This window comes from Loxodonta africana, chromosome 3 (assembly GCF_030014295.1).
Source record: "Loxodonta africana isolate mLoxAfr1 chromosome 3, mLoxAfr1.hap2, whole genome shotgun sequence".
Lineage (NCBI taxonomy): Eukaryota > Metazoa > Chordata > Mammalia > Proboscidea > Elephantidae > Loxodonta > Loxodonta africana.
Window position 1 is genome coordinate 212,837,590 of NC_087344.1, and position 10,041 is coordinate 212,847,630.

At 46.2% G+C, this 10,041-nt stretch overlaps 1 protein-coding gene across 1 annotated transcript in view; it reads left to right on the plus strand.

The window, feature by feature from the left end:
• GPR161 (G protein-coupled receptor 161) overlaps nt 1–10,041 on the plus strand; it is a 53,814-nt gene that overhangs the window by 33,199 nt on the left and 10,574 nt on the right. Inside the window, exon 4 of the mRNA XM_064282977.1 lies at nt 182–301. Within this exon, the coding sequence (XP_064139047.1) occupies nt 182–301 (120 nt within the window). The remainder of the gene's footprint in view (nt 1–181; nt 302–10,041) is intronic.

Genomic DNA, 10,041 nt, shown 5'->3' on the forward strand with positions numbered 1-10,041 from the left:
GGGAGTTTCTTGGGCAAACGTGGCGGGGCAGTTAAGCTGCGCCAGATTATGGGTTTTAATAAATGGGAGAGCAGGTTGCCAGGGATGCTGAGAGAGGGTAGGAGGAAGAAAGGAGCTGATGGACAGAGAGGAGGAGGATTTGTACTGATGGTGACGGTTGCATAATCTGCCCTTCATTTAGGAACGGATTGGATGCTGCTGGAAGACTACACGTCTGATGACAACCCACCCTCCCACTGCACTTGCCCACCCAGGAGGAGGAGCTCAGTGACCTTTGAGGATGAAGTGGAACACACCAAAGGTTGGTTTCTATGACCGGCTGCTTCAGGAAAACAGAGGGGAAAGAAAGAGTTGTAGGAAAATTCCTTGGACCACGCATGCCCCTGCCCAGAATCCTCCAGAGCTTCAGCATTCCAACTCTCGGTGCAGGCTGTATCTGAATTCGGGCAAACAGTGGCTGTGGAACTGTATGTGGACATACACACCAGCTCCAACAGCCCAGATCCTGATTCACATCTGCTCCCTCAGCAAGTTGCCTGATTGAATAAAATAGTTTCTGAGCCCTCGTGATGGTTAAGTTTGTGTAAGGCTTGGCTTCTCAGTGGTTTAGCAGCTCTGATGTAGTCTGGCAGCTGTGTAATGATGTAATCACCTCTATGATGAGATCTGCTATGAGTAGCCAATCAGTTGAAAGGGAGATTCCATGGGGGTGTGGCCTGCATCCAATATATGGGGATTTTCCGGCAAAGCTCACTGGCGTTAGCTCTGCTCTGGATCCTGCATTCGGCTCATCAGCTCTGACTTCTTGTTCTTGGGACTTGAGCCAGCAGCTTGCTGGCTTACCTGCTGATCTTGGATTTGTTAGCCTTTGTAGCCCATGAGCCAGCAGCCTGCCGTCTGACCTGTGGATCCTGGGTTCGTCAGCCCCTGCGGCTGTGTGAGTCGGGAGAGGGCTTCAGCCTGACACCTGACCCACGGACTTGGCACATGCCAGCCTCTACAACTGCATGAGCCATTTCCTTGAGATAAATCTCTGTGTGTGTGTGTGTGTGTGTGTGTGTGTGTATACACTTCATTGGTTTTGCTTCCCTAGAAAACCCAGCCTAAGACATCTGGTATTGAGAGTGGTTCTATGGAAACAAAATTGTAAGGATGAGTTTTCTAAATTGCTTCTCCAGTCTGGTTAGTCTTAAAGATGTTGATGACTCCGCTTCCAGTAATAAAGAGGGTACTGCTATATATTATATTATTTATATAATATATATGCTAATCCATGGCATGAAGTGGCATGCAAATATGCAAAATATCACCACCAATAGATCAAGCACTGATGAGAGGTGAGGCTCTGGGTGATTGCATGCTTGATAGTTTCCTACAATTTTGTCAGAATGAGAAGTATGAGGAATCTGGTTGGTTGGTCCTACTTTTGCTAGATAAAGTGGTGAAAGAGATGAGCTCAGGGCTTCAGAGTCACAGCTCAAATGCTACATAAATGACCTCAAAATTGCCTTTTGTGCCCTGAAAGAAAGCTTTATTTCTAATAGTAACAGAACCTATATTCCCGAAAACTAAACCCAGAGCCTTATTGTAAGAGTGGCTGAATTACAATGCCAACTGAATTCCCAACCTTAAATGGTGTCTGAAGCTGAAGTGAGAGCATTGATTGGGAAGAAATGGGATCCTGAAACATGGGGTGGGAACATATGGGCAGATAATCAGGAAGCTGTGGGCAGTGAGCCCCTAAATTCCATTGAATCCCTCCTGCCAACAAAACCATTAGCCCTTCCACCCCCATCTAATGAGACTAACCCAGCTGTGTCTGGAGACCCTTTGTCTGAGATACCTCCTGGGTCAGAGTCTGGGTCATCCCCTGGAAAGACAGCGGAGTCATTGCCTGGGGCATTGACTGAGGCAGATGCCTTACAAGGCAATGCTGAATGTTCTCAAAAAACAACCCCACCACCCATTTTGGCTTAAGTCCCAGAAAGCCCCAAAAGGTGAAGTACAAAGTGTTACCCAGGAGGAGGTATGGTATGCTTCAAAAGAACTGCTTGACTTTTCTAGTATGTACAAACAGAAACCTGGGGAATATGTGTGAGAAGAACATAAAGATGCATCAGTCTGAGTTTATTGAAATGGGCCATTCAGTGTTTCAGCCGAAGAGGTTAGGCAAGGATCTAATAGTTTATTTGGTTGAGTCCCTGAAGCATGGATTACATGGTAGCCTACACTAAATCAAGTTGAAGTACCAGACCTGCCTTGGTATACTGTAGAAAAAGGTATCTAAAGGCTTAGGGAAATTGACATGTTAGAGCATATTTATCAGTTTTGACCCACAAACTCACATGTGGAGTGCTCAGAGGACAGAATTTATCACAAGGGTGAGGAACAGATTTGGGAAGGGAGCTCCAACATCCTTGTTGACTGCTGTGATTGCTATTTTATGTAAGTCAGATTTGACAGTGGGAACTTCCCTGACTGAATTAAGACACCTAACTACAACGGGGCTGATTGGACCCCATGGTGGTAGGGGCCAAGTGGTGGCACTCAATCAGCAAAGACAGGGTGGGCGTGGTTACTGTGATGTATAGTGGAGTCAAAGCAGTAATCAGGATACTGGAACTTGTGTGGACTTATGGCATTGGCTACTTAGTCATGGTATCCTGTGAGTGAAATAGATGGGAAATACACTAAATATTTACTTGATCTATACAAGCAGAAGAATTCTAGGTCAAATGAACAGCATTCTAACTTGAATCACCAAAATAGAGAGTTATGGCCACTCAGTCAATTCTCAGACTTGAGCAAGGTATACAGACCCATGACTCCTTGAATGAAGGGGAGACCAGGTCCCCTTGAGGAAGGACTCCACTACACTGCAAGAAATTTATACCATTAATCTTTCTACCCTTCCCCCAAAGGGATCTGTGGCCTTTTACGAGAGTGACTGTTCACTGGGGAAAAGGAAATAATTTCAGACTTTTTGGGGATGACTGTATCCTAGCTCTGAACTGCCACTCATTCCAGGAGACCCAAAATGTCACTTTGGCCCTCCAGTCAGAGTGGGGGCATATGGAGGTCAGGTTATTAGTGGAGTCTTAGCTCACGCCCATCTAACAGCAGGTCCAGTGGGTCCCTGAATCCATCCTGTAGTGATTTCCCCAGTTCTAGAACTCATAATTTGAGTAGATATACTCAGCAACGGACAGCACCCCCATATTGTATCCCTCACAAATGGAGTAAGGGCTATTACCATAGGAAAAGCCAAGTGGAAACCATTAGAATTGGCCCTACCTAGGAAAATAGTAAACTAAAAGCAATACTGCATCCCTGGAGGGATTGCAGAGATTACTGCCACCATCCAGGACTTGAAGCATGCAGGAGTGATGATTCCCAACACATCCACATTTAACTTCCCTATATGGCTTGTGCAAAAAACAGGTGCATCTTGGAGAATGACACTGGATTATCAAAAACTTAACCAGGTGGTGACTTCAATTGCAGCTGCTGTTCCAGATATAGTTTCATTGCTTGAGCAAATTAGTACATCTCCTGGTACCTGTTATGCAGCTATTGATCTAATGCCTTTTTCTCTGTAGTTGTTTCAAAGGACCACCAGAAGCAGTGTGCCTTCAGCTGGGAAGGCTAGCAGTACACCTTCACTGTACTACCTCAGAGGTATATGAACTCTCCAGCCCTATGTTAAAATTTAGTCTGCAGGGATGTTGATCACTTTTCCTTTCCACAAGACATCACACTGGTCCATTACATTGATGACATTATGGTCATTGAACCTAGTAAAGAAGAAGTATCAATAACTCTGGACTTATTGGTAAAACAATTGCATACTTTGTTGTTGTTGTTAGGTGCCATTGAGTCGGCTCCGACTCATAGTGACCCTATGCACAACAGAATGAAACACTGCCTGGTCCTGCGCTAGAGGGCAGGAAATTAATCTGACAAAAATTCAGGCACCTTCTACATCAGTGAAGCTTCTAGGTGTCCGGTGATGTAGGGCATGTTGAGATAGTCCTTCTAAAGTGGAGGATAAGTTATTGCATCCCACAACTCATAAGGAGGCACGACACCTGGTGGGCCTCTTTGAATTTTAGAGGCAACATATCCCTCATTTTGGTATGTTACTCTGTCCTGTTTATCAAATGAATCAAAAAGCTGCTGGTTTTGAGCAGGTCCCAGAATAAGAGAAGGCTTTGCAACAGGTTCAGACAGCCATGCAAGCTGCTATGCCATTTGGGCTATATGACCCAACTGATCCAATGGTGCTTGAAGTGTCATTGGCAGATAGAGATGTTGTTTGTAGTCTTTGGCAGACCCTTATTGGTGACTCACAGTGCAGACCCTTAGGATATTGCAGTAAAGCCCTGCCATCCTCTGCAGGTAACTACCTTCCCTTTGAGAAACAGCTTTTGGCTTGTTACCGGGCCTTAGTAGAGACTGAACGTTTAATTATGGGACACCAAGTCACCATGTGGCCTGAGCTCTGCCCATCATGAACTGGGTGTTGTCTGACCCACAGAGCCATAAAGTTGGGTGTGCACAGCAGTACTCCATTATTAAATGGAAGTAGTATATATGAGATTGGGCCCAACAAGGACCTGAAGGCACAAATAAGTTGCATGAGAAAGTGGCCCAAATGCCCATGGTCTCCACTCCTGTCACACATTACCTTCCATCTCCCAGTCTGCACCTATGGCCTCATGGGCCGTTCCTTATGACCAGTTGACTGAGGAAGAGAAAACTTGTGCCTGGTTTACAGATGGTTCTGCACGATATGCAGGCACCACTTGAAAATTGACAGCGGCAGCACTATAGCCCCTTCCTGGGACTTCCCTTAAGGACAGTCCTCCCAATGGGCAGAATTTTGAGCAGTGCACCTGGTTGTTCGTTTTACTTGGAAGGAGAAATGATCAGATGTGCGATTATGTACTGATTCATGGGCTGTGGTCAATGGTTTGGCTAAATGGTCAGGGTCTTGGAAGGAACATGACTGGAAAATGGGAGACAAGGAGGTACGGGGAAAAGGTATGTGAAAAGACCTTTCTGAGTGGGCCAAAGAAGTGAAGATATTTATGTCTCATGTGAATGTTCACCAAAGGGTGTCATCAGCGGAGAAAGATTTTAATACTCAAGTTGATAGGAAGATGCTTTCTGTGGAAACCAGTCATCCTCTTTGCCCAGCCACTCTTGTCGTTGTTCAAATGGGCTCATGAACAAAGCGGCCATGGTGGCAGGGATGGAGGTTATGCATGGGCTCAGCAATGTGGACTTTCACTTACCAAGGCCAACTTGGCTACAGCCAGTGCTGAGGACCCAATCTGCCAGCAGCAGAGACCAACACTCAGTCCCCAAAAATGGCACCATTCCCGAAGGTGATTAGCCAGCAACCTGGTGGCAGGTTGATTACATTAGACTGCTTCCGTCATGGAAAGGGCAGGCTGTTCTTACTGGAATAGACACTTACTCTGGATATGGATTTGCCTTCCCTGGACACAATGCTTCTGCCAAAACTACCATCCATGAACTTACAGAATGCCTTATCCAGTGTCACGGTATCCCACACAGCATCGGCTTGGATCAAGGGACTCACTTCACAGCCAGTGAAGTGCAGCACTTGTCCCATGCTCATGGAATTCACAGGTCTTACCATGTTCCCCATCATCCTGAAGCAGCTGACTTGGTAAAACGATGCATTAGACTTCTAATGACACAATTACAGCACCAGCTAAGTGGCAGTACCTTGCAGGGCTGTGGCACTGTTCTCTAGGAGACTGTTTATGCTCTAAACCGAAGTCCAATATATGGTACTCTTTCTCACATAGTCAGGATTCATGGGTCCAGGAATCAAGGGGTGGAAATGGGAGTGGTACCACTCACTATTATCCCTAATGACCCACTCGCAAATTTTTGCTTCCTGTCCCTGTGACCCTATGCTCTGCGGGTCTATAGGTCTTAGTTCCAAGGGAAGGAGTGCTCCCACCTGGAGACACATCACTGATTCCACTGAACTGGAAGTTAAGAATGCCACCCAGCCACTTTGGGCTCCTTATGCCTCTGGATCAACCAGCAAAGAAGGGAGTTTATGTATTGGCTGATGTGATTGATCCTGATTACCAAGAGGAAATTGGACTGATATTACATAATGGAGGTAAAGAAGAGTATGTCTGGAATGCAGGAGATCCCTTAGGGCATCTTTTAGTGCTACCATGTCCTGTGATTAAAGTCAATGGAAAACTACAGCAACCTAATTCTGACATGACTACTAATGGCCCAGACCCTTTAGGAATGAAGGTTTGGGTCACCCCACTAGACAAAGAACCACGACCAGCTGAGGGGCTTGCTGAGGGCAAAGGGAATACAGAATGGGCGGTGGAGAAAGGTAGTCCTACATTCCAGTTATGACCATGTAACCAGTTGCAGAAACGAGGACTGTAATTGTTCTGTTTCTTCCTTGTATGTTTGTGCATCAAATATTTTTGTTTTCTTCACATATAAAATACAAAATGTAAACAGGCTAGTGCATTTATGGTTGTACTCATGTTAGTTGTGTCATGTTAAGTGTAATTATGCCTTTATGATTGTCTTTGTTTAGAGATTATGTATGGTTTAAGGATATGTGTACAGGTGCCAAGTTGACAAGGGGTGGCTTGTGGTGGTTAAGGTTGTGCGTCAACTTGGCTGAGCCATGATTCTCAGTGGCTCAGCAGTTATGTTGTAGTTTGGCAGTCGTGTGATGATGTCATCATCTCCACAATGAGATCTGGTATAATGTATTCACCTCATGAGGAGATCTGCTATGAGTAGCCAGTCTGTTGAAATGGAGTTTCCTTGCGGGTATGGCCTGCTTCCAATATATGTGGACTTTCTGACAAAGCTCCGTGGCTTTTACTCACTCTGGATCCTGCATTTGGGTCATCAGTATCTGAGCTCTGGTTCTTAAGACTTGAGCCAGCAGTGCGCCGTCTTACTGTGGATCTTGGATTCATCAGCCCCTGCAGCTGTGTGAGGCTGAAGAGGCCTCCACCTTGATGTCTGACCCATGGACTTGGGACTTGCCAGCCTCTACAGCTGTGTGAGCCATTTTCTTGAGATAAATCTCCCTCTTTCTCTATGTTTTATATACACACACACACATATATATATTTGTGCATATATATGCTTCACTGATTTTGCTGCTCTATATGTATGCTTCACTGATTGTGATTCTATAGAGAACTCAGTCTAAGACAGCCCTCCATAGTTTCTTAGCCTCAAACTCAAACTTCACTTCTCCTTTACAGATAATGTGCTGTTAGAAACTTGAACTTGTCCTCCCTGAGCCTCACTTTCCTCATGTGGAGAAAGGAAATAATGGCCCAGTGAGTGCACCTGTTTTACTGGAGGCAAAGGCTGCCATCTCGATTGTCTGTTGCCCCTGATACTGATGAGGGCACACAGGTTCTGGGAGGGTGATGGGTTCTGCTACGGTCCAGTCCCTACGTTTTTCCACCCTGGCCGTTCTGAATTCAACCCCCAGCATCCTTTTCACCTCTGGACTTGGGGTCTTGTTTCCCACCCACACATGTTGATTGCAAAGGAGTTGCCAACCAGGCTGCCCACTGAGGTAAGACTTTCGTTTCCCCTGAATCCTGTAACGTGATGACAGCCACCAGCATGACTTGGCTTTGGATGTGGTAAAGGAATCCAGGGACTTCCAGATGGAAATGCTGAGTATGGAAATAAATACGGGCCCTGCTTATAGGTTCATCATTAATCACAGCTTGCCTTGCATCCCTCTCCCTGAGTTCGGAATGAATTGAGAGGCAGTTACAGAAGTTAGAGAGACAGCAAATAACCCGCTTTATCGGCGAAGTGGATTGCGTAACAGAACTTGGACCCACAGCCACGTGGGCTAACATATTACCCTCATATAAGAAAAGTGCGTTGAGCCCTAGCCCCCGTCGGGCCACGTCAAGCCTACTCTAGGGGGACAGCATCTCAGACAGCAACCTCACTGTAGGTGAAAAGGAGAGCCAGGTGTAAGTCTCCTCTCCTGGGAGGAAGAGCAAGCAAGGGGCAGGGCAGAGAGAGGCCCGAAATATCCCTCCCATCCTCTCCCTAATGGAGCCTGGAGGTGTGTAAGAATGATGTGGCAGAGGCATCTGGCCTTCTCTAGCTTCCTAAGCGGGAAGGAGAATCAAGATCAACAGCCCAAGGCTGAGTCCTGTGAGGAGGAGGTCAGATGTGCCTTCTCTCTCTGCCAGCTTTATCAATTCTGACACCAACCCTCCCTCCGATGGCATTCTCTACTTCTCAGCTGGGTTCAATAATTCATTGCACCAGCCACACAGAACTCACAGACAATATTCATGATTATGGGGTTTATTGGGGAAATAACAGGTTACAATTCAGGTTCAGGAATGGCCAGGAGACAGTTTTTCCATCAGGACAGCGTCCTCTCAGCCGTGCGTGCTCACAGGCACGCCTCTCTCTGGACATTCGGCCTCTGCCCTGCTTGGGCAGGTGTTACAAAGCTCTTTTTAGGTCTGCTGATAAGTGCCCAGAGGCACCCCTACTCCACCAATAAGTCTTGGCTTGAAGGCGCTCAGCTCTTGCTTCATGGTTTGGCAAACTTAACTCCACGAAGTGCCTGGGAGCACTTTCTCCTCCAGCAAGCCTCCAAAGGCACTCAGCTTTCTCACTGCATGGGCCAGGAAGCCTGTTGTGCTGTCTCCTGCTCATCTGTCCAGCTGCCATTTGTCTGCCACCACTTCTTGCCGTCTTTGTTACAGCTCTCTCTCTCTCAGTCTCCTGACCCTAGGAGCTTCTCAGCGCAGGGATCCAGGTCCAAAGGACACGCTCAGCTCTTGGCCCTTCTGCCTTGGTGTTGGTGAGATCCTCTCTCTGCCGTGAAATTGGCTCTCTTTTAAGCCTAGAGGGATGGCAAGACTGACCAATCCCTTTGGTGGGCCACAATTACCTTACTTGCACAGCCCTACCCAATCACTCACTCAGGTGGAAGTGACAAGACAATGAATGGCAAGAAGGGCTGCATAAAAGTGATCCATCACTGCTGAGTGAAAGTTACCTACTCTCCAGAAAAATATGAGGAGTGGGGGATAAATTGTTCACCCCAAAATGTCTAGAGAAAAATAGGCAGTGGGCTTAATAATAATAGGACACTGGGTAGGCAATTGAAGACCTACCAGCTTTCTCTCTTCTTTTCATTTTAGTTGTCAGGAATTCTAGTCCTGGAGAGGCCATGTGAATCTTTAATGTTGTTTCCAATCCTGAGGTTCCCTACAACTCTGGGGAATCTCTGGGTGTGTGTGGAGAGGGAAGAGATGGCATTGGGGTTTGTGGAAATTGATGTTACACTGCTCCAGGGAGTTGCAAAACCAGGGAACTCTTTTCAAACATGTAAATTTTTGATTATCAGTGTTATGGACTGAGTTGTGTCTCCCTAAAATGTGTGTCAATTTAGCTAGGCCGTGATTCTCAGTATTGTGTGATTGTCCACCATTTTGTCATCTGATGTGATTTTCCTATGTGTTGTAAATCCTACCTCTATGATGTTAATGAGGCAGGACTTAATCTAGGAGATTAGGTTGTGTTTTAAATCAATCTCTTTTGAGATATAAGAGAGAGAAGTGAACAGAGAGATAGGGGACCTCATACCACCAAGAAAGCAACGATAGGAGCACAGCGAGTCCTTTGGGCCTGAGGTTCCTGCGGCTCCTAGACGAGGGTGGATTGATGACAAAGACCTTCCCCCGGAGCTGACAGAGAAAGAAAGCCTTCCCCGAGAGCTGACACCCTGAATTCAGACTCTAGCCTCCTGGACTGTGAGAGAATAAACTTCTCTTTGTTAAAGCCATCCATTTGTGGTATTTCCGTTATAGCGGCCCTAGATAACCAAGACAATCACTGGTAGAAAGCATTTATCAAGTTCTTTCTATGGGCCAGACCTCGGCTAAGCACCTGAGAAGAAATTATCTGGTTTAATGATCACAGTAACCCTATGAAGTAAGAGCTGGGTTATTA